The sequence below is a fragment of the Diceros bicornis genome, chromosome 9 (genome assembly GCF_020826845.1).
Source record: "Diceros bicornis minor isolate mBicDic1 chromosome 9, mDicBic1.mat.cur, whole genome shotgun sequence".
NCBI classification, from domain to species: domain Eukaryota; kingdom Metazoa; phylum Chordata; class Mammalia; order Perissodactyla; family Rhinocerotidae; genus Diceros; species Diceros bicornis.
The window spans coordinates 3816487-3842839 of record NC_080748.1 but is presented as its reverse complement, the minus strand read 5'-3'; the positions used below and the strand labels follow the sequence as shown (position 1 = coordinate 3842839).

The 26353-nt window shown below is 35.6% G+C and overlaps 1 protein-coding gene across 2 annotated transcripts in view; it reads right to left on the bottom strand.

Annotated features, from left to right (window-relative positions):
* The window catches only part of RNF17 (ring finger protein 17), a 144765-nt gene that overhangs the window by 48583 nt on the left and 69829 nt on the right, over positions 1 to 26353 (bottom strand). For both annotated transcript variants that reach the window (XM_058547773.1, XM_058547772.1), the window contains exons 16-22: positions 24933 to 25086; positions 22326 to 22441; positions 20965 to 21085; positions 18074 to 18194; positions 8222 to 8449; positions 7391 to 7541; positions 7117 to 7235 (exon numbers count right to left, since the gene is read on the bottom strand). In XM_058547773.1, the coding sequence (XP_058403756.1) occupies positions 7117 to 7235; positions 7391 to 7541; positions 8222 to 8449; positions 18074 to 18194; positions 20965 to 21085; positions 22326 to 22441; positions 24933 to 25086 (1010 nt within the window). The remainder of the gene's footprint in view (positions 1 to 7116; positions 7236 to 7390; positions 7542 to 8221; positions 8450 to 18073; positions 18195 to 20964; positions 21086 to 22325; positions 22442 to 24932; positions 25087 to 26353) is intronic.

Genomic DNA, 26353 nt, shown 5'->3' with positions numbered 1-26353 from the left:
AATTCAAGAAACAACTAAGAGATTGACAGAATTCTGTTCTGATTGAACTGTGTAAGGTGGAAGTCAAAACTAGGATAGGATTTATATAGACTGTGGGTCTGAGATTCCCATTCCAGGGCACTGAAAGAGTTTACAGGTATGGTCCCACAGCCAGTTAGCAACCATAGACAATGTCAGAAGTGCCTGTAAGATTGGAGAAATGTTCTGTGCAAACAGGTGGATTATGGAAACTACTATTGATGTGCTTTTCAAGAGCATTAAACAGATGGTCTACCAGCAATTAGAACAGAAAGGGGTCAATAAGAACAAGACATCCTATTCTAATCTCAATTTTTAAAAAATCAGGTTTCAAAACTGATAAACCAATGTCAGATTTCTAGATAATTTTGGGCAAGGTACTTAACTTCTGTGTCTTTTTCTTTAACTGTAACACTGGGATAATAAAAGTTCCCATGTCAGTGTTGTGAGGATTAAATGAACTAATACAAGTAAAGCATTTTGTACAATGTCTGCCCTAGTAGACAGTAAATGTTGAGTGTCATTGCGTAGTGCATCTGGAGTTCTCTCATGAGATCCTTGCGTGTGAGATAAAAATAGGCTGGATAAACCTGTAACTTTAAACAGTTCATTAAAGTTTTTATAATAATGTTGAAAGAGTCTTTGGGATTTTTTAGCTCTTATTTGTGAACAGATTTTTTTTGTGTGTGAGGAAGATCGGCCCTGAGCTAACATCTGCCAATCCTCCTCTTTTTTTGTTGAGGAATACTGGCCCTGGGCTAACATCCATGCCCATCTTCCTCTACTTTACATGGGACGCTGCCACAGCATGGCTTGACAAGCCGTGTGTCGGTGTGTGCCCGGGATCCGAACCGGTGAACCCTGGGCCACTGCAGCGGAGTGCATGCACTTAACCACTCACACCACCGGGCCGGCCCCGTGAACAGATTTTTAATATTCCTATTTGTGCCCATGTCTGAAAAACGTACACACATACATGTATATATGTGTGTGTTACGTATATATACCTTTTTGCCAAATAACAGCAATTGCCTAGATAGATTTGCTTCAAAATAGAGAGCAAATATGAGACAACCCCAAACTATAAGCTTCCCTGTAAGATTTGGATAACTGTGAGTAGCACAGCAAAGTAACAGGAAATGATCCTCCCACAGGCTTTAACGAATGACAGAGCTGCCTCCATAGGTAAGATTATACCCAGTAAGCCATAGTGAACAGTAGCTAAGATTTATTTAGCAATAGTTAATGATTCTTTTGAACCTCTGGAGGGAAAGTCAATTTTTGGCAACACTGTTACTTCTGTGACTAGATACTCTGATTTTTGTCAAGAGAAGCCAGAAACTCAAATATTTATGTGGCACCTACTAGCTTTTAAGAAAGTGTTGATAAATAGTTCAAAACTTTAAAAACATTCTGTAGGCCAAATATATGGTACATGTTAGTTAAATGTGGCCCACAAACTGTTACGTATGACAGAGATATGCTTTCAAATTTACAGATAATACATTAGAAAGGAGAGCCTAGACACTGAACAATAATATTTGAATTTCAAAACCAATTAGATGAAATTTGACAAGAATAAATGTAAAATTATATATTTTGGTGAAAAAAATCAATTAAGTGTAGGAAAAAAACATAGTTTCACAATAGGTTCGAGCAGAGAAGAGCAAGTGCCACTTCTATGAAGCCCTTCTAAGTGGAAAGCTCTTTTAAGGACATCAAGGCCTGTCCTGCTCCTCTAGATCAATGCTGGGTCTTTGGCTGTAAACTCTGATCTGTTTCAGCTGGTAATACCTTCTTCTTCAGGGTAGATGGGGCATTGTAATCCTGGTACAGTCAACAGACAGACAGAGGATTGACATGCTGGAGATCATCTATACTCAAATGGAGTTACAGCTCCGACCAGTGAGTTTCTGATTAGTATTCACAAGCTCAATGTGAGTTCAATGAAAACTGCTTAAGAAATTCAATCCAACTCTCTCAAATTTAAACATGCTGCATTAAGCAAAACGTGATGAACAGTATTACATGTTTATAGTTTTAGTGAGACCTGCTGAGAATATCCCTGAAATAATTCTTCCAACTTACAGCAGAAAACAGAGAAGGCAAGCAGGAAAATCTAGAAATCATATTATTTTAGGATTATTTGAGAAAACTGTAGATAGCCTGGGTGAAAAAAAAGTCTTAGTGGAAAAATTAGAATGTTTAGAAGATATGAGGTGACCAATTTTAATACAACGTAAGAAAATACTAGCAATTGAAGCTGCCTGATAAAGAAACAAGCTCCCTTGAGCAAGAAGTATGCTCCACAGCACTGGAAGTTTTCAATCAGGTCTAAAATGTCCATTTATTAGGTCTAGTATAAAAGAAATTACTGTCATGATGCCTCTAAGCTGTTTGGATTCCAAGTCTAAGATTCTATAATTCTTGTTAGAAAAACACTATGGTTTTACCGCCACAGATTTATCAATGAAAAAAGGTACCCTAGAAGCAGAAATTTGCAATTTCTGTATTTTTCAAAAAGAAATCTGAGGTTAATATGTACCCACGCTAAGCGCTCCTGTGACTCCTTTCCAGCCTGGGAAAACCAGAAACTAAAAGTCAACGTGAGATCTAGGAAGAGCCACATCAGGTTTTACCAAACAACATTTTCCTCCTAAATAATCTATTCAGAACAGGCTGTCTTTTCCTATATTCCTTTAAGCTACATCTTATTTATCAATTTTTCTTACTGTAAAGCTGAAGATTACCTGAATATTTTCTTAAAAGTCTGGTGAATTCACCTTTAAAAAGTTATTATGGTAATCTTCAAATATATTAAAAAGCAGACAGAATATAAAAAATCTGATGTATCTACTATCACTCAGCTTCAATAACTATTAATACGTGACCAATTTTATTGCATCTATACTCGCACATACTCATGCCCATCCCTGATTGTTTTTAAGCAAGTTGCAGATATCATATTATCTCATTTGAAAGATTTTAGTTTATATTTCCAAGATAAGTATTTAACAAACATAACCACAGCACTGTTATCACATCTAAAAAACTGAGTAATTCCTTAATATCAACCATTCAGATAGTGTTCATTTTCTCCTGATGCTTCAAAAGTTAGTACATCGTGAATGGCTGATACGTATCTCGAGTGCCCCTTCCACCTCTTTCCCTTGCAATTTTCTGTTGAAGAAACTTGAGTCAATTGTTCTGCAGTTTCCACGGTGTGGATTTAGCTGATTACATTCCCACGGCATTTAACATGTTCCTCATAGTTCCCTTTATTTTTTTAACTTTCCCCTCCCCAAAGCCCCAGTAGATAGTTGTATGTCATAGTTGCACATCCTGGGACGCGGCCTCAGCATGGCCTGAGAAGCGGCGCGTCGGTGCGTGCCCGGGATCCGAACCGGGGGCCGCCAGTAGCGGAGCGCGCGCACTTAACTGCTACGCCACGGGGCCGGCCCTCATAGCTCCTTTTAAATTCATAATTAGGTCTAGAGTCTTGATCAGATGCAAGTTTGCATTTTTCTTTTTTCAGAAAAGCTGTGTACTTCCATCAGGAGGTACATAATATCTGATTCATTTTTTGTGATTTTAGCAGCCACTGATAATCATTGTCTAGATCCCTTAGTTTATAGGGTTGTAAAATGGTGGCATTCTAATGATACTCTTCCTTTGTTAGTTGGAATACTCATAAAGAACAACTCTCCCTTATCAACTACTTGATTATCCTGAAATATGGATTGTACAGGAAAAGCTAGACAAATGCTCATTTTCCTTATTCACCAGTTTTTAGAATAATGAGGTGGTTCCCTAGAATCCTCTGAAAGTGACCAATGAGGTTTTTTTTTTTTTTAATCACTTTATGAACTTACAGATTTAAACATATCAAATGCTTTAATACATTACAATTATCATCCTACTGATGCTTAAGACGTCCCATCTTTGGTCAGTGGAAGTTTATTCAGGTTGAGTACTAAGTCCTCTGGTCACAATCTCCATAATTTTTATAGCTTTCTTGCTTGTTTGTTATGACAAGATATTCTAGGCTCATACTGTACATTTCCTGCCTAAGACCTGGAATCAGACATTTTCCCGAAGAGCACTAGTTTCTTTTAGTGAGAAATAGTATTTGGAGACCACAATTTGTGCACCAGTATATCTCACTGCTACTGGGTCCTTCAAGGCACAGGGCTACAAAATATGCATTTTTTACAATTAAAATACCTCATGAGTTTCTACTGTTATTTCTAATTCAAAATCAGGAGTACAAGGTAAATTAACCTTATCTCACATCTTTATCATCTATCAACCATCCCAGTTCTTAATATGTACGCAATTACTATTGTGACTTATCCCACAATACACACACAGTAGTTTCAGTAACACTACAACCAACTTTGGGATTAATGAAAACAGCTGATGATGTGGGGGGGGCAGCTATTTTTTTATCCTTAGGATATATTCTGGTAAGGATATACAATCAACTTACTGTGTTTTATTTTTATTTTATTTATTTATTTATTTTTGTGAGGAGATCAGCCCTGGGCTAACATTTGCCAGTCCTCTTTTTTTTTTTTTTTTGCTGAGGAAGACTGGCCCTGGGCTAACATCTGTGCCCATCTTCCTCCACTTTATATGGGCTAACATCTGTGCCCATCTTCTTCCACTTTATACGGGACGCTGCCACAGCATGGCTTGCCAAGCAGTGCACCAGTGCACGCCCGGGATCCGAACCAGCTCCCACAGCGGAGTGCGTGCACTTAACTGCCTGCACCACTGGGCCGGTCCCAACTTACTGTGTTTTAAAGTCATTTGAAGAAGTTCCTCTCTGAGAGGCTATGCCACCACTATATACAGTAAATTTCCTTTTCCTTACCATTTTTACTGATGTTTATATAAAATATTAACATAGTTCCAATGATAAATCAATATTGTTAGCAACCTCTTCTCCCCTATGTCTTATTTGAAGTACTTACTCCTAGTTAATACCAATAAGACAAACAGTAAGCTTATTCAACTTTTCATACACACTCTCCTTTCTCCCCACATTTTTTGAAATTGTGCCATATCTACTTTGCATAGTATACTGTTTCCCTAATCATGATCATTTAATCTTAGTTCTTTAGGTAAAATAAAGGTAATGCTCATCATCAGTCCTTACGTCAAATCTTTCATGCCTTGTTGGTTAACCTAAAGCTTGTTCTCTTACAGATTCCTCAAGAATGGTTCCGAGAAACAACATTCCCTGAGCGGTCATATCAGTTTGTCTGTGGTCTTTATACCTGAAGGTCAGTTTGGCTGGATATAAAACTCATAGCTTGTCATTTTGAGTATTTTTAAAATGTTACTCCACTACCTTCTGGCATAAAGTACTGGTGACGACAGTGTGATTTTCTTTCTAAGTCAATAATTTTACTAGATAATTTTTCAGTGTTGGCATTCTTGAATTGATTTCCCAAGATATGCAGTGTGCCCTTCCAATATATAGTTTTAAATAGTCTTCTAGTTTAGGGACACGTTGTTAAATTGAGTTTTTAGTATTTTTTTTGTTCCATTTCTTTTCATTTTTCTCCTTTGAGATTCTTACTGCACATGTCAGGGTTTTTTTTTTTTTTTTTTTTTTGTCTATTTGTGTATCTCTTGTTTTCTTCTGAATCCTTTGGATTTTAATCTTTTTTAATTTTAAAAATTTGTCCTATCCTGTCTTTGTCATAAGGCATTAATCTATCGTGTACTTGCTTTTGTGTTTTTTCTCGTGTAGTCTACATTTCTGATATGATTTTATTTCTCATTCTTTCCTGAGTGTTATTATCTCTCTTTTCAAATCTTCCTTTTTCTGTAATCTTATTTGAGTTTTTCTAATTCTGTTTTATGTTGTTCTTCATAGAGTCTATCACTTTCTAAATCTTTTAGTTCATTTTGAAATAGGAGATTACAGTTTTCTTGTTTTGTGAGCATGTCTTTTGGTGGATTTCCATTGCCAATAAGGATATTATTTGGCTCCTTATTCTTTTTTCTCATAATAATTTGTATGGAATTCTACTGTAGTCCTTTCTTTTCCTCATGTTTTAAGTGAAATAAAATTTCCTGTGCTTTTAGGGGGAAGAGGTGGATTACAATTGCTTTTCTAGCTTCATGGCTCTAGACCTGTCTCTTGTGTTGTTTTCCCAAAGTGACCGAAAATATGGCCTCATACTTGGATATCTTGCTCCTCTCTCCTACATTGATCTGTATCTTTTCTTTCCTTTGCCCCACTGTCTTGCTTAAATTAGGCTCTATTTCCAGCAGTTTCTCCTCAGTATAGGGTCATGGAAGAGAGCTTCAGTTTATTTTCAAGAGGTTATATGGCTAAGAAGGATCCAGAACCATGAAACTTGGGCACATTACAGATGTCTTGCATTCAACTATGAATACCATCCTGCATTACTCCTTTCTCAGTTTTGGTTGCTGTTCTCAAATTGGTCTGCCTACTCACTCCAGTGAAATACTTATTGCCAATTCCTATTCTCAGAGCTGTTAACACCCCAGTCAGCTTTACCTCTGCACCCTCCCACACAAAAACTGATACCATAAGGGTCCAGGTTCATGGTATGCCACACCTGTTGTATTTGGGGGCCCAGAGGGGGAGACATTGCCTACTTTAGCTGTAGACGGTGACTGTGCAATCTGTGGTTTTGCCATCCAAGTTGTTTTGTGTTTATGGTAGGATTCTAGTAGATGCAAAAACTATACCATGCCATTTTCCCAGAATCCTAAGTCACTCTTTTTGGTTATTTACACATTTTCAGCTTTCCATGCAATTCTAAGCTTATGAAATACATTTTATTTTTATCTTCCTTTGTTCCTCAAGTTTTATATTTAACAGTTTGAATTCTATCTACAAACCTGTCACGTTCATCTATCTCTATTTCTTTAACACCACTAAAATTTACGCTAAAAGTGTACCAGATTTTTATCTCTCCTTCTTAAAATCTTAAAATTAACTAGATTTTATGAAAATTTCAGAATGTTAGCAAAATTAAAATTAAAACCCAACCAAAAAGAAAAATATTTAAAATCATATTCAATAATAAGAAAATTTACTCAGCTAAAAACTACCTTATGTCAACAAGAGAGCATTCCAAAGATAATCTTCCCACTGTCTTTAGGTTTTCTTGAAGTTCTCTCAAACATTTAATATTCACGACTAGTTCAACACCCACGTCATACAGCAAGACCTACGAAAACAATAACTTTTTAAGTCTTTGGAAAGACAACACTTCAAAATATTTTTTTGCAAACTGAAAAGCACAATAAAAATTGGACTAAATAACTCCAGGATAAAAATCCAAAATGCATTCACTTTCATGATTATATTTTTCACTGCATTTACCTCTACCAATGTGTCTGTAACCATTCTGATGATCTGGCCTCTTCGCCACTGATTTTTATCTGGGATCTTAACAGCACAGTGCATATCATTTTCCCATTTAATAGGTTCCCATTTTGAGTTTTCATAAGCAGCTACCATCTTTTCTTCTAAACTATATAAAGAAAAAAACATTTACCTTTCTAAACCTTTGCTTATAACATATAATTCTCTGACCACATGTCTTCTGTCCTCTCTTACTCATTCTACTCCAGCCAAACTGGATACCTTGTTCTTCCTTGAATACCCAAGCATATTTCCACTGCAGTCTTCAAACTAGCTCTTACCACTGCCTGAGATGAACTTCCATCTGATATCCTCATGGCTTCTCCCTCTCTTCTCCTTCAGGATCCATTTCAAACCTCACTGTCTCTGTGAGACTTCCATGATCTTCCTAAAACTGTCTTCCTCCCCAACTGCTTTATTTTTTCTATTGTCTTTATCACCATCTGCCACACTAAATATTTTATTTGTTGTATCTCTCTCTCCTCCAGAATTTAAGCTCTATCACAGCAAAGTCTTATCCATGTTTTTACCACTGTATCCCCAACACCTAGAATACTGGCTGTCAAATAATGGGTGCTCAGTAAGTATCTGGAATGAATAAATTCTAATATAGTGAAAACAGCCATTAAAGATACTATTTGTATACTTTTAATTAGTTTTTTAGTGACTATTTAGCTGAAATAATTTTGCTACTTTTGAAATTCTGCAATTACGACTTCTAGATCTTTGAAACAAAATATAGAAAAAAGAATAAAACCATATGCAACATGTTTTCCTTATATATTATACCTATTAAGTAAGTTTTCTGTTAATAACCACTGAACATAAATCTTCTCAGGAGATATTACATTACATATATGCACAGGCAGTTCCTTATTATAAAGTGATTGGAGATTCTCGTTAGGTAGACATTTTTCAGACACAGGATTTAAGTTGTTTACTTCATTTGAAATAATTTCTTCTGGAGAAGGATCCCATACTTCAATATGCTTTCTGGAATTATCTTTGAGAGTATATCTGAAAAATAACAAAACCCATTAGCAAAAAGAGTAGTTTGCAAAATATTTGTTTGTAATTGCTTAGATCTAGAGATGAACAAATTTCAGCTGTGATTCACTGCTTCCCAGTTTTGATATTAATAGCAACTTTAGTCTTTTTTTTTTTAAAGTTAACTACCACCAACGTAAGCACAAAAAGAAAAAAAATCTAAAAGCCAAACTTTCTATTTTAAAAACACAGTTTAAAATACCAACTTTGCTCATAATTTCACCATTTCCCACTGATTTTTGTATTCACAAAGGAAGAGAAGAATTATTAAGTTTTTTGATAACTTGAATATATCTCTTTGACTAAAAAGCATCAATCCTTTGCCAATGCGAATACAAGTGGAAAAACAACTGTTATTAAAACGTGTTAAGGAGCAAAATTATTGAATGAGGTATTTAGAATGTTTAATATATCAGATTAGTTCAGACTCTAACCACAGATAATTAGATTTTTTATTTCTATTAAGGAAAAACTTTTTTTCATAATAAGCTTGAGACTTAGCCAACAAAGGTGACTAACAATTTTTGCAGCTAAATCTCATGGACAGTTTTCAGTTCTTACTTGACATGAACTCTGAGTACTAGCTACTCTTTCCTTTTTGAAATGTTCTTTCTTTAGTTCCTGGTTTTCCTTGAGTCTCAGGTTCCTATCTACCATTTTTTTGGACTTCTCTTTCTTTCCCATAAGTGATAATCCTCCAAGTTGCATCTTTATCAAGCGATATTGAGATGAATGATGAAAGTAATCATTTCATTCATTCTCATGAACTCATTTATCATTTATATGCTGCTAACTCCCAACTGAATTACCTAACCAGGTCTCTCTTCTCAGCTTTAGATCCATACAGCTCCACTCAACTAATATTTACTGGGTAGATACTGTGAGCCAAGAATAATGCTAGATAACAGAAATATGGCAGTGGACAAAATAGGCAGGGTACCTGTACTCATGGAGCTTATAGTGTAGTGATATATTACATAATTTCACAAAAAATAAATTATAATATGAACAAGAGTTATAAAGAAAAGAACAAGGGCATAGGCCAACGAAATATAATCTAGTCTGGGAGTTGGGGTTTCTCTGATTAAGTGACATTTCAACTGAGCTTTAAAAAGGATAAGTAGAAGTTAGCTAGGCATTCCAGGTTCTGAAAGAAAACATGTAGCTGTGACATAGTAAGACAACAGGAGATTGCATTAACTTTGAGGTAGGCAGGGCCCAGATTATTTGGGCAACATTATTTTTTATTTTATAAAGGATGGTGGGCACTGTGTCTGACATAGTTGAGTCCAATAGAGAGAGCAGAATGCAGGACTTCACATTTCTTATCATTCCTCAGGTGATCACGGCAGGCAACGATCAAGCAAAGCTCATGTTCTAATTTGAGGACAGGCAACAGATACAATGAAAACAGCGGGTCTAGCTGCAGTAGTTAGAAAAGAGGAATGTGGGTTTTGGAGGGCAAGAAGATTGACTGGGGCTGCCAGAGGACCAGGGGTGGATTTACTAAAACTGAGTTTAAGTTTCAGGACCCTTAACTTGCATGGGTACCCTGGGAGGGGCAAAACAAACCATCCTTATTCACCACTGAGTACAGCATTTGTTACAGCACAACAAGTAGGCATATAAGTATTTCTTGCTCATATAACCAAAAAAGGGAAAACTAGTTAATGTACTTTTCAAAAAAAATAACTTTATTGAGGTATATCTTACGTGTCAAAAAGTTCACCCATTTCAAGTGTATGATTCAATGATTTTTAGTAACTTTACCAAATGGTGTAACCATCACCATAAATTGGTTTTAGACATTTTCACTGACCCACCTCCCCAGTAACATCCCCCATGTCCCTTTACAGTTAATCCTCATTCCCATCCCTAGCCCCAGGCAACCACTAATCCACCTTTTTTATATCTATAAACTTGCCTTTTCTGGACATATCCTATAGCTGGAATCATACAATATACAATCTCTTGTGTCTGGCTTCTTTCACCTAGCAAAGAATTTTTGAAGTTTATCCATGATGTAGATCTGTCAGTAGTTTGTTCCTTTTTATGGCTGAATAGTATCTCATTATATGAATATACTGTATTTTGTCTGTCTTTTCACCAGTCACTGGATATTTACATTGTTTCCAGTTTTTGGCTATTATGAATAATGCTGCTATGAACACTTGCTTGCAAGTCTGTGTATGGACATATGTTTTTAGTTATCCTGGGTGGATACCTAGGAAGGAAATCGCCGGGTTGTATGGTAGTTTTACATTTAACTTGAGAAATTTGCAAATCATTTTCCAAACAGGTTGCACCATTTTACATTCCCACAAGTAATGAGGGTTACTCCACATCCTCACCAACACCTGTAATTGTCTGTCTTATATATAGTAGCTATTCGAGTGGGTGACAAATGGTATCTCATTGTGGTTTTAATTTTCATTCTCTAATGATTAATGATGTTGAGCATCTTTTCATGTACTTATTAGCCAACTGTATATCTTCTTCAGTAAATGTCTGTTCAAATCTTTTACCCATTTTGGGTGTTGGATTATGTCTTTTTATTGAGTTGTAAGAGTTCTATGAATTTCAGATACAAGGTCCTTTACAGAATATGTTTTACAAATATGTTCTCCCAGTCTGTTGTTTGTCTTTCATTTACCTTAATAGTGTCTTTCAAAGTGCACAAGTTCTGAATTTGGATGAGGACCAATTACCAATTTTTTACTAAAATTTTACCAATTTTTTTCTTTTATGGACTTTGCTTTTGGTGTCATATCTAAGAAATCTTTGCCCAACTCATAGTCCTGAAGATTTCCTCCTGTTTTCCTCTAGAAGTTTAGGTTTAACTCAATTTTAAGAGTATAATCCATTTTGAGTTAGCTTTTGTATATGGTGTGCGATAAGCGCTAGTTCATCTTTTTTGCCTGTGGATATCCAATTGCCCCAGCACTGTTAGTTAAATAGACCTACCTTTTCCCAATGAACTGCTTTGGCATCCTTGTTAAAAAAGTCAACTGATTATAAAGATTTATTTCTCAACCCTCAATTCTATTTTTTGATCTATATATCTATCTTTATGTTAGTATCACACTGTCTTGGTAACTGTAGCTTTATATTAAGTTCTGAAATTGGGAAGTGCAAGTACTCCAACTTTGCTCTGTTTTCAAAATTGTTTTGGCTATTCTAAGTGTCTTACACTTCCATATATACTTAGGATCTCCTAGTCAATTTCTGAGAAAAGCTCTGCCAGAATTTTGACAGGGGTTGAGTTGAATCCATAGCTAAGAGACTTAAAATACTTAAGAAAAAATTACTGAGGTGAAATTCACATAACATAAAACTATTTTAAAGTGAACAATCCAGTAGTATTTAGTACACTGACCATGTTGTACAACCATTATCTGTATCTAGTTCCAAATATTTCTATCACTCCAAAATAAAATCCCCTTAAGGAGTTGTTCCCCATCATCCCCTCCTCTCAGCCCGTTAACCACTAATCTATGTTCTGTCTCTGTGCATTTAACTATTCTGGATATTTCATATAAATGGAATCATACACTATGCCATCTTTTGTGTCTGGCTTATTTCACTTAGCAAAAGTTTTCAAGGTTCATCAATATTACAGCATATATCAAAATTTAATCCCTTCTTTAAGGCTGAATAATATTCCATTGTATGTATATACACCACAATTCATTTATCTATAACTGCTAATGGACATTCGGACTGGTTCCATTTTTTGGCTATTATGAATATACACATACATGTATTTGTTTGAGTATCTGTTTCAATTCTTTTGGGTATATACCCAGGAAAAGAACTTCTGGTCATATGATAATTCCAAGCTTAAGCTTTTGAGGAACTGCCAAACTGGTTTCCACAGTAATTGTACCATTTATATTCCCATCAGCAATGTACAGGGCCAAATTTCTCCACATTCTCACCAACATGTTATTTTCCACTTTTTTGATTATATTCATCTTAGTGATGTAAAGTGGTACACTAATAGACTTTTAAAAATTAAATGTTATTCATTTTTGACAAGGTAATATATGCAGATGGTCTAAAATTTAAAAGGTAAAAAAGATACCTAGAGATAAACATGATTACTGGATTTTATGAATCTTTTCAGAGAAACAGTACATATACATGTATACAATATTTTCTGGTTAAAAAAATTAAACATCCATCATTGGTTCTATGCCGTAATTTGATGCCTTATAAAATTAATGTTAACTGGAAAAAAATTTATTTAAAACTATATGACCTTGATTTAAAAAAAAAAAAAAACTTTGGTTAAATGAAAGGTAAGAAAATATTTAATGTTTTTAATTAAAACACTTAAGTGTAGCAATGGAAGGCTCCTGAAGTCAATCAATGTTATCACTCCTATCATTAGTGACCCAGACTGGCTGACGGCATAACTCAAAAAAATACAAGGTTCCATGGCCAAGAACTGTGCCTCTAAATTTTGGCTACAACAGAACTTGGATTATATCGGTTATATATCCATCTAAAGATATTAATATTGATGAAAAACTCAGGGCATCCTCACAGTTTGACACATAAATGTTACCTTCTTATTATGTGTCAAACATACTTTACCACCAGATAGCCAATTTTTTAAAAAATTTCAGCTTTACTGAGGTATAACTGACACATAAAATTATAAGATATTTGAAATGTACATTGTGGTGATTTGATATACGTATACCTTGTGGAAGGATTCCCCTCATCTAGTTATCTATTGCCTCACAAATTTATCTTTTTTTTTCTTTTGGTGAGGGCAGAGATGTATGTATCTTAAATGACTTCAATATTGCCACTAAATTCACGATTTTATAACTAGAAAACTCTCATTTAATATTTGAATTTATATGCAAGGCGAATATATATAAAGATGGTGCTAAAGGTGTGGAAATTTTATTTTAAAAGACAGTAACTCCCTATGTATTCTACCGAATGCTACTCTTCCAGAAAGTTCTCTCACTGTCCCAAAGAGCTCTTCTTCCCAGATTCTATTTTGCTTACTGTGGGTGAGTTTTGTTTTAGCTTTGGTGCTCCCCTGTAACAGTGACATATCAAGATGAGGTGACAGGAGCTTTCTGTTTTCTTCTTCTGCTCTTGATAGTCTTTTTTTTTTTTTTTTGGTGAGGAAGATCAGCCCTGAGCTAACATCTGATGCCAATCCTCCTCTTTTTTGCTGAGGAAGACTGGCCCTGGGCTAACATCTGTGCCCATCTTTCTCTACTTTATATGGGACGCTGCCACAGCCTGGCTTCACAAGCGGTGAGTCTGTGCACGCCTGGGATCTGAACCTACAAACCCCGGGCCGCCAAAGCGGAGCACGCGCATTTAACCACTGCGCCACCTGGCTGGCCCCTGCTCTTGATATTCTTAATGGGTTTCTGGAATATTCATCTAATAAAGGACTTATTTCCTGAGGCTGTTTAAAACAAAGGGAAATTTTAAAGTTTAAAATCAGCTTTACTCCACGATCCATAAAAGGAACAACTGATAAGCTGGATTTCACTGCAATTAAAAAGTTCTGCTCTATGAAATACACTATCAAGAAGATGAGAAGACAAGCCACACACTCGGAAAAAATATTGCAAAATATTGCAAAAGACACACTGTTATCCAAAATATACAAAGAACTCTTAAATTCAACAATAAGAAAACAAATAACCCAATTTTAAAATGGGCCAAAAACCTTAACAGACACCTCACCAAAGAAGACATTCTGTATGGCAAGTAAGCATATGAAAAAATGCTCCACATCATATGTCATCAGGGAAATGCAAATTAAAATAACGAGATACCACTAAACATCTATTTGAACGACCCAAACGTGCAACACTGACACCACCAAATGCTGGTGAGGATGTGGAGCAACAGGAACTCTCATTCATTGCTGTTGAAAATCCAAAATGGAATAGCCACTTTTGAAGACAATTTAGCAGTTTCTTACAAAATGAAACATACTCTTACCATACGATCCAGCAGTTGCACTCCTTGGTATCTACCCAAAGAAGCTGAAAACTTACGTCCACAAAAAAACCTGCCGATGGATGTTTAAAGCAGCTTCATTCATAATTGCCAAACTTATTAGCAACCAAGATGTCCTTCAGGGGGCCAGCCCAGTGGCGCAGTGGTTAAGCTCCGCTTCAGCAGCCTGGGGTTCGCAGGTTCTGATCCAGGGCGCACAGTGACGCACCACTCGTCAAGCCATGCTGTGGCGGTGTCCCATATAAAGTAGAGGAAAGACGGGCACGGATGTTAGCTTAGGGCCAATCTTCCTCAGCAAAAAAAGAGGAGGATCGGCATCGGATGTTAGCTCAGGGCTGATCTTCCTCATAAAAAAAACAAAAACAACAAAAAAAGATATCTTTCAGTACGTAAAAGGATAAATAGACTGTGGTACATCCAGACAAGGGAATATTATTCCGCACTAAAAAGAAATGAGCTATCAAGCCATGAAAAAAGTGGGGGAAACTTAAATGCATATTACTAAGTGAAAGAAGCCAGTCTGAGAAGGCTACATACTATATGATTCCAACTATATGACATTGTGGAAAAGGCAAAACTATGGAGAGAGTAAAAAGATCAGTGGTTGCCAGGGGTTAGAAGGGAGGGAGAGATGAACAAGTAGAGCACAGGGAAATTTTAGGGCAGTGAAAATACTCTGTATGGGACTATAATGGCAGATTCACATCATTATACATTTGTCAAAACCTATAGAATGGGGCCGGCCCAGTGGCTTAGCGGTTAAGTGCGTGCGCTCCGCTGCTGGTGGCCCGGGTTCGGATCCCGGGCGCACACCGACGCACCACTTCTCCGGCCATGCTGAGGCCGCGTCCCACATACAGCAACTAGAAGGATGTGCACCTATGACATACAACTATCTCCTGGGGCTTTGGGGGAAAAAAAAAAAAAAAAACCTATAGAATGTACACTCATGTAAACTATGGACTTTGGATGATTATAATGTGTCAAGGTAGTTTCATTGATGTTAACAAATATGCCACTCTGGTGGTTGATAGTGGGGGAGGATGTGTGCCCATGTAGGGGCAGGGAATATATACACACTCTCTGTGCTTTCTGCTCAACGTTGTGCACCTAAAACTGCTCCAAAAAATCAAGTGTATTTAACAAAATAAAAAGGATGATGGACCTAAATATGAAACCTAAAACTATAAAACTTTAGAAGAACACACAGGAGAAAATCTTTATGATCTGGGGTTAGGCAAAGATGTCTTAGTTATAATACAAAGTACTGAATTATAAAAGAAAAATTGTCAAATTGGACTTCAAAACCAGAAACTTCTGCTCTTTGAAAGACACTGTTAAGAAGCCATTAGATTGGAAGAAAATATTTGCAAAGAAGATACCTAATGAAGGACTTGTACCTAGAATATATAAAGTACTCTCACGTTTCAGTAACAATAAGCAACACATTTTTTTTTATTGATGTTTTAACAGTTTATAACTGTGAAATTTTGGGTTGTACATTTTTGTTTGTCCATCACCATACATATATATGTCTCCCTTCACCCCTTGTGCCTACCCCTTATCCCCATTGCCCCTGGTAACCACAATACAGTTTCCTCTGTCCATGTGTAAGGAACACAATTTTTAGAAAGGGCAACACATTTGAAAAGATACGTCACGAAAGAAGAGATACAGATAGCAAATAAGCACATGAAAAGATCCTTAATGTCATTAAGGAAATTAAAATTAAAACCACTATGAAATACCACAATACTTCTATTAGAAGGGCTAATATAAACACAAAATGATAAAATCAAGTACTGGCAAGGATGCAGAACAACAGAACTCTCAAACATTGCTGGTGGGAATGCAAAATGGTAGAGCCAAGCTGGAAAACATTTGGCAGTTTCTTACAAAGCTAAAAATACACTTAGTTCACAAGCAGCAATCTCACCTCTAGGTATTTACACGAGAGAAAATACATACATGTGTCTACACAAGACCTGTATACAAATGTTTACAGCAGCTTTATTCATGAAATCTCCCAAAACTGGAAATAGCCCAAATGTCCATCAACTGGTAAATGTATAATATTGTAGCACATCCATACAATGGAATACTAGTGAGCAGAGCAATAAAAACTACTGATACATGCAACAACATGGATGAATCTCAAAAGCATTATGCTAAATGAAAAAGCCAGATACAAAAGGCAATATACTATATGACTCCATTTATATGAAGTTGTGGAAAACTCAAAATTATAGAGACAGAAATTAGATCAGTAGTTGCCAAGGGCTGGGTATGGAGGAAGGGGACTGACTACAAAGGTGCACAAGGGAACCTTTTGGAGTGATGGAAATATTCTATATCTTGACTGTGATGATGGTTGTATGACCATATATGTTTATCAAAACTCATAACTGTGCACCTAAAAAGGGTGAATTTTTATTGTATATATCTCAATAACCCTAACTTTAAAAAAAAAAAAAGAAAATTCAGTTTAATATATTTAAGCGTTTCCTCTCAATCTCTTTCCCTCCTTCACTTAAGACCTATAGTGGAACAAGGACAGGTGCTCTCTCTTCTGCTACTAGCTCCTCCAGTGTTAGGGTGGGAAGGATAAGCAAGACCACATGCTGAGCGTGTGATTGCAGGCCTGTGCTGGGTGTCACTGCTTCTCTGGCTTACCCTGACAGGCATTATGTGTGGATGTTATCAAATATTGGCTTTCTTGAGGGCTATGTGTGGGAGTTCTTCAGAAGACCTTTCAGGGGCCACCCCACTGCACAAGTTCCTATCGTGGAAGAACTGCTTTGTCTTGACTCCAAATCCTCCCAGCCCTCCTCACCACCACTCTGCCCTTCTGTTTTTGGGGTCACCTCAACCACTGCTCCGTCCTGGGTATTACACAATGGCTCAAGCCTGGTTCTCTTTCAAAGTATCCACCTGAACCCAGGAAAAATTCACGTTTCTCCAAATGGGAATGCAGGCTACTCTACCACTATGCTTACTCTCTATCCTGCCATTTCTCTTCCTAATTTTCTTCTCAAATAGGTACCAGAGGTTGCCTAAGCCGATGTTCCACCTAGAAATAGGATGCCAATCTCCTTTTCTTAGAAATGCCATCAGTCTCTAGGAGCAATTTTCGTGGTTTCAGGGTCCCTTCGGGGTGGAGGGAAAAGCCACTCTACTCCCCATTAGACTAATGACTCCAATTATTTTTCCCTCTATTTTTCTGGACCCATGAACAGGGAGAAACTCCCAAGTCTATGGCTTAAGCAGATATCCAATGGGAAATGATATGCCAGTTTCCCTTCTTGTGAACAAAGCATTACATATGAATTAAAAATAAAAGTTTACGGGCCGGCCCCGTGGCTTAGCGGTTAAGTGCACACGCCCCGCTGCTGGCGGCCCGGGGTTCGGATCCTGGGCGCACACCGATGCACCACTTCTCCAGCCATGCTGAGGCCGTGTCCCACACGCAGCAACTAGAAGGATGTGCAGCTACGACATACAACTATCTACTGGGGCTTCGGGGGAAAAAAATAAGTAAGTCAAAATTAAAAAAATAAATAAATAAAAATAAAAGTTTACAGGTCTACTTACCCTACTTCATAAGATGCTAGGCCCTCTTTGACTAGCAGGTCATTAATACTAGTAGGAGTCATTCCAGGAACACCAAGAGAATCGAAAAGCTCAACTAAGAGCACATTATCTTCCAGAATTTCTGTAAAACCATTAAGACTAGTTTGGGAAAGAAATAAATATGTTGCAAAATATATTAAATGAAGCAATTAAAAACAACTGGCAACTTAATTTCTTTCATTTTGCATACATGAGGTTTCTTGCTGAATAACATCAAAGCCCCTCTCTAAGGGAAAAAATAGCATTTTGCAGACATAAAAGAAGTGCCAATGTTATCTGTAGCATATACAAATTAATAAAATTTTCATTTTAGGTTATTGTGTGTTCTATAATGAACCAAAAGTAGTTTAAAGCTTTTAGATTCAGAAAAATATAAATTGCTATATATTCACTGAAGAAGTGTTCTGTTGTGTTTTTAAACTGTTTTGTCAGATTCAATCAAGTTCCAGAGGACAAAAGAAATTAAATTCAGGCCAGTGATTATTTGCAAAGGTTTACAGCTTTTATAAGAATGGCACAAAGTTTAAAATAACAAAAACTCAATCTAGAACCCTTAATTAACTGGAATTTTTTCCCCATCCCTGTTTCTAGGACAAATCATCTAACTTTTAATTTCTTCTAGAAAACAAATTCGTTACTTGTTTATTGTACCTATTTCTTAAACTAAACTGGGAGTCAGCTGAGGGTAAAGTTTATATCTCGTGTGCCTATTTACTTATTATGGTACATTTGGTATACAGAACAGAGAATCTGTTCCATAAGCATCCGAATAAATGACAGTTCTTTAGGAAACATATACTTCCATGCACTGAGATCAGTTTATGCCTACACCTCCTATACAATAGTAGCTGGTAGCTGCTAGTCAGAATGATGATTCCAAATAAAAAGATAAATCATTACCAGCAGTAACATCTCATATTATCTAGTCATAAGAATACATATTAGAAAGCTTTTTTCAAGAGCTTAAAAATCATTCCTCTCTACTTTTCAACGGACGAGATATACTATCTAGAAATAAAAGGCTAAGCAACACTGAGCCTCAATAAACTTAGATTTCCTTACTTTCAGTCTCATATGTTCCCTTTTAGTTCTTTGATCTCACACTTCCCATGTACCAAATCTTTTATTCTAACAACAGGGCCAACTTTCCTTGTGTTCTGTACCTTTACCATCTTCCCTGCTCTACTCCTAATTAAAATGTAAATGTCCCTTGCTTTATAAAGGTCCCATTCTCATCTGTGGTAGTTCACCTCATTTTAAACGTGAATTCTCAATCTCATCATTGTGCAGGTTAATGGGGAAAGATATTTTAGGTCGAGCAGGGTCTTCTGGCTGGCACTCCTTAAATCAAATTATCTACCTTAATAACTATGGTACAACTAGTGTTTGGATGTTATTGGAATAACAAATAATTAAACAAGAAAGAAAAAAGGGGAGTTAAGAAAGAAACCCAGATAATCAGGTCTTGATGGCTTGTCCACAGGAAGGAACATTCAAGGGAGGAGCTAAAAACCAACAGAATAAAATACTGAAAGGGACGCTGGGAAGCAGAATTATCTAGGTTCAAGTCAGCTCAAAATCAGTGGAGGTTACTCAAGGTCTAAGAGGCCCTTAATTTACTATTCATATCCGAGAAGCCAGATTTAAAAACGCTACAGACTAAGGATTCAATTTCTATAATCACATTCCTCTTCAATGGAACTATTTCTTCAGAACAATTTCTTCTATCAAAGTGAACAAATTATCACAGATATGCCATCATTCCTATATTATGTGACCCAGAGCCGTTGATCTCTAAGCTTCAGTTTCCTCATTGTAAAACAAGCTAATAATCTTATGATGTTTGGGTTCATTTAATGGTAGTATGATAAAAGTGAAAAAATGGATATAGTAAAAATTACCCTTTGAAGTCCCATAAATCAACCCTAAGTAAACACAGTCTTGTGTATCCTGCACTAGTACTCACTAAGACCAACACAGACAATGTTGGTCATAGCTCTGGAACAGATCAAAACCCCAGATAAATAACAGATTCCCAATCCCCCTATCTAAATCTCTTGGGGCCAGACGTGTTTCAGAATTCTTCAAATTGAGAAAAGCTACATAGAACATACACTGCATATTTTGTAATACCCGCAGCAGATTCTGAGGCAGCAGCCCACAAACAAACATTACTATCCTGAAGTGGAATATATGAATATTCACTGTACTTTTACAGTGTACACTGTACTTTTACTTTATCACTTTTGATAAAGAATATATATATATCCTCACGTTAATTCAGATCAAGTTGTGCCATTAGATTTCTGATTTTCAGAACGTTTGGATTACAAAATTGTGGGCCAGTGGTCAGCCTGTCTCTTAGACCCAAACTGTTCCAAAAGTAATTTTTTTCAAAATATGCTGAGAGCCTACAGTTGAATTCACTTAAGTCAAATGAAACAAAAAACAAACAATCAAAAACTATTTACCAGTTATGTCCCTCCTCCTCTCACTTTCCTGCAAATTAAACCTGAGCATCCATCACTCCAAGATCAGGGACAGAGCCCTAGCAAAAATGCAAACAGATACAAGAGAAACTAATTCCTGATTTTAGGGCTTTCAAGAGGCGATGATAAGGGTGACTTGATCTTTAATGGTGATTTTTGCCTCATGTGCTGATGTTAGACTCTAGAGCCTCCAGAATATATTATTCCATTGTACCTAATTCTCAGTAACTGTTCTCTCTCACTATTCTTACTGATAATATATTAAATTTACTATAAGATCTGGCAAATGTTATATCATAATGTTATTCTTATTTAAAATTATGTATGATGACATAGCAATAAATAAAAATAGAAATAGCTTACTGATGACTGAACATGTCATAAATTTATCTTGAGTCTTTTCTTCAAATTTTTCTTTAGCTTTTTTGGACCACTGCATTGTCCTTTTACATGGTTCGATATAGGCCAGCTTACATTTAATTGCCTGTGTCAAACAGAATTGCACCATTAAGAAAGTAAACTTAATTTCTAGTTATTTTAGAACTAAAGTTTTATGTGTGTGCAAAACTTAAACTTTGTTTGAATTTACATATTTAGAAAATAAACAAACGTGCAAAGGTGTCTATAACAGTACTTTATAAATGCAAATAATTGGAATCAACAGAGTATTTGGTTGAATGAATTATTGTACATTCAGATACCGGAATAACAAACATCCACTGAAAGAATTACAGATACTCATGATACACTGTTAAATGAGAAAAGTAGACTATATATAGTCTAATCCCATAATTGTTAAAAACACTGCACCTTAGGGGCCAGCCCCATGGTTTAGTGGTTAAGTTTGTGTGCTCCGCTTCAGTGGCCTGGGTTTGGGGTTTGGAACTCTGGGTGTGGCCCTATTCCACCCAACAAGCCACGCCGTGGCAGTGACACACATACAAAATAGAGGAAGACTGGCACAAGTGTCAGCTTAGGGCTAATCTTCCTCAAGCAAAAAAACAAGGAAGATGGGCAACAGATGTTAGCTCAGAGCAAATCTTCCTCACCAAAAAAAAAAAAAAAAAAAAAGAAAAACACTACATCTTAAAAGTATATACATGTAAAAAATACTGAATAAATTCTGAGTGATTTCCCTCATTTTGCTCATCAATATTTTCAAATATTTCCTATAACGTTTCACCCATTTTTAAAACGAAAAATATTGCTTAATAATAATTCAAATACCATAGGAGTATATGCATTAGAAAATAAGCCCCCTTAATCTTGCTTATCTCCGGGGTGCAGGATTCCAAGAGAAGGATAAGTTATTTTACTTATTCTTCTAGACTTCTTTCTCTTGCACACATGTTATATATACTTAAACGTAAATGGGATCACAATAAAAGTACTTCTGTAATGAGTTTTTTTCACATAATATATCATACTCTTACCACATTACAGAGGTATTTCAAAGTAACACATTAAAAGCTGCAGACCAGTAAGTACTTAAAGAGACACAAATATATATACATACATATGTTTATAATTAATGCTCATTTGCTATGATGTACATATTATTTCTTAAATAGTAACTATAGCAACTCTTTCCTATAGTCCATGTATCAAAAATTATTTACAAAAATGGTAGTTAAGAGAACATTTCTATGGTGAAAATGACTTCTAAAAACACTTTCCTATTTGTGGTAATATTCTCTCTCTGCAGTTCACAATAAGTAGGTTACCTTCTCTGGGGGATTCAGAAACTCATCCTTTATTTTACGCATTTCATTAAGTGTTATTTTTGCAGTATTGCCAAAGTCCACATATTTAACTTCAACTTCACGATGTCCGGGCAATCCTTCAAAAATTATGAAATTATAAATCAAAAACTTGGAAAGAAAAGAGAGAATTATCTAGCAAAATTCAGATTGATTTACAGTCAACTAGATTAGAATACTTTTATGTTCAACATACAAACTTAACATTGTTTAAAATGTAAAAAATATTTCGGCTACATGAACTTCAAAAATTCAACCACAATGCATAGTTGTTCAGACTTGGTGAATGAGAAACTAACAATTTTAAGATATCCAAAGGACAATCAAAATTAGGATAAAATAAATAGCTATCAAATGCTAGACGTTATGGCCTAAAAGTTATGAATTAGACTTTGAGTTAGACTGACTGGGTTAGGACCCCAGCTCAGTCATTTAAACACCATATGATCCTAAGAAAGCTAATTAATATCTCTAAGATACTAACCTGAGCAAGTTACTTTTTCTCTCTAAGCCTCATTATTTCATCTGTAAAATGGGTATAACAATAGAATCAAATCTCATAAGACTGTTTTTTGAGGATTCACCTATTTAAAATACTTTGCAAAGCACCAGTCACAGAGTAAGCACTTAATAAATGTCTACCATTGGTCAATACAGGTGATCAAACAAGGCAAAAAATTTAATAATCAAACTAAAGATTCATTTATATAATGATATCTAACTGTAATATTTTTTAAAAATTTAATTTTGGGGGATATTGTGAAAAACACGCAGAGACAGACCTCTATGTCCATCTAGTCTCTATATTTTATTTTATTTATTTTTTTACCATTTATTTATTTATTTATTTTTTTGTGAGGAAGATCAGCCCTGACCTAACATCTGCCAATCCTCTTCTTTTTTTATTTTTTGCTGAGGAAGACTGGCCCTGGGCTAACATCCATGCCCATCTTCCTCCACTTTATACGGGACGCCGCCAAAGCATGGCTTGACAAGCGGTGTGTCAGTGCGCGCCCAGGATCCAAACTGGCGAACCCCGCCACCGCAGCACAGTGCCCGCACTTAACTGCTTGTGCCACTGGGCCAGCCCCTTTAGTCTCTATATTTTAAAGGATACCAAATACATCTCTGGAAGGTTAAAACACATGAAAGTTTGAATCAAGACCTATCACAAACTAACCTTTTTATAAATACTCAAAATATACAGTTGACTTGAACCTCTCTCAGCACATGTATGTACAGTGCTACTAAGCTTGTTGCCACCATTTTCAAATTTAAAGACTAATACAGTATATATAATTTCAATATGGGAAAGAGCATAGGTATTCTCTGCTCCTTGGTAGAAGTGAAGCAGGTAGAACAACACTGGTACTCAAGATGACCTTTCCAACAACTTAGGCCCTATGGTGGTGGAAATCTGTGGTAACCAAGAAGGCACGTGTTACCATAAGTGTAAGGTAAGGAGGTGAAGGAACCTCTCCCTACTTCCACTGGAGTCCTCATGCTAGAAGGATACTCTCAACCGTACCAGTGCCATTAGATTCTTAGCATTCCTCAAGTCTCTGAATGGTGACGCAGTTTTAAATAAACCAAAAAACAAATGGATATGGGATGGAATTTAAAGAACATTTTTTACCCAAATTATCAATCATGTATGAGAGTAGAGTCAGGAGACATGGAAGATCTCAAAATTTACCTCCCATTTATTCTTCCTGATCCATCTCAATCAGAAAACACTCCACCAAAATAAGGGAGTAAACCAAAGAGGTAAAGATGGGATCCCAAAAACAAGAATTCCAATACAGGAGAACAATGAAGTGTATTGTCAACTGAAATAAATTCCCAGAATAGCAAAAATGTAGTAAGCCTAGAGGACGAGCAGTTTAACTGCAGCAGAAGAGAGGATGTTTTCACCATTAAGGAAAAGAAAATCCAACTAACATTATCTGAAAAGTCTAATCATGTGGAAAATTGTTTTAAACTATTAAAAAAATGTAGCCATAAATTAAAAGAAAATAAAGTGAAAACTTGATGCAATTATTAACTCAGAATTAAACAAAGTATACTTTATGGCTTAGCAGTGAAAATATTTACATAGAATATGGATTTAACTAAAAATTGAGATACAACTATGAGGGGGATACGGAGGGGACAAAAGAGCTATAAAAGATCTAAAATTGTTATCTAACATAATAAAAATAGATACTATCTAAGAATTAACAAAGTAGTAAGAAATAATACAGGTAAATAACAAAAGAAATAGCTGAAAGAATTAAAAACACTTGCCTTTTAGGAGAAGAGTGGAGTGTGTGTAAGTTGTTAAGCATTATTTAGCTTTTTAAATAAGGCAGACATTAGGAAAAAAAATGGTTAAGTCCTAGTCAAGGCAAACAAAATCTAAGGAGCTAGAGATTCATCTCCCAACATTATCATTAGCTTTCTAAAGACAGATGACAGAGCAAAATAGTAAGATCAAATAATATCACTTCCACAATTTAATTTGTACCAACTCAAATGGTATCAGGTTTTAAGCATTATATTTCCCTCTAGAAATAGTGTGCAATTTCCTACCAATGACTTTTGCTCGGTACCAAACTCCATCTTCAAATTTAGCTACACAGGCTTGATCTTGAATTGGACAGAGGATTTCCAGACTTGCCCCATCTTCACTTTTATAGAATTCCTCAATTGTCTTTAATAGAAATAAAAAATCCAGGCTCTCTATCTAAGAAATAAAGGGATTAAAGCACTGTAGTTTCATAGAAACTTAAAATTTAAATGTTGTATGTATCAGAGGCACTACTCATAAAATTATGAAATGTGAGAATTTGAATTAGAAATCAATTGTTATGTAATGTACATTTGAAAATATTTTATTACGGAAGTAGTATATAAAATTAGCACATATAGATGTAAAAAGAATTCTTTAAAAAATCACACTCCTCCAGATATCTTAAGTGTATATCCTTCTAGATCTTCTTCTATACACACACATTCCATACTTTTGTTTTTACCAAAAGTGAGACCATACCATAAGTATAATTTGATAACCTGCATTTTTCTATCAATTCTCACTTTTTCTATTTCAGTTAAATGTTCTTAACAGTACTTCGGGACTATATTTAGATTTCCCTAACTAACCAAAATCAGTATCCAATGCAAGACTACACATTATATCTGGTTATCTTAATAAGTCTTTTATAATTTAGTGTAGTGTTCCTTTTTTTAAATGATAATGTCTTGTTTAAAAGAGTTTGCTATTTTTCCGCAGAATGCACCATCTTCTGGATTCATGTGGTTATGTCCTCATGCTGTTCTTCAGCTTGTTCCTTCAATGAGTAGGGTCTATCCCCTGAATTTCCCAAAAGCTGAAAGTTTTATCTACAGGTTTGATGGTTTCAAGCCAAACCTATTTGGCTAGAATACATCATAGTATACTCAGCTTGCAACACACCAAAAGACAATATTATTACTGACTCACTATTAATATGCTGATTCACCTACAGATTGGAGTGATGATTCTGATCTCTCCATTGTATAGTTATGTTTTTCCCTTTGTGGCTACCAAGTAATTCACGTAGGGCTATTCTGGCATTATATTAATATCCAGTTTCCTATCAACCATCTATCTAATGGTTTTAAAGTGAACTGATAAACCTTTGCATCAATAATTTCAGTAGGGTTTGTTTAATAACTGCATTATTGAATAGAAAAGAGCTTTCTCTTATTAAATTTACTTTAAAACATAGTTTATAAAGTTCCTATAGTACCTAAAACATAGGTCTTAAAACAAAATCAAGGATAAATGTTTATTTCTCCAAACACCAATTGTTAAGGTTAAAAAATATTTTAAAGTCCATCTCAATTGGCAAAAAAATGAAGTTTTTGTTTTTTGTGAATATAACAATGCAAGTGAAAATTTTCTGAATCTCTCTTTTCTTGTTATTTCATTTAAATTAGTTTAACAACTACTTTAAACTTTCTGAACTTTT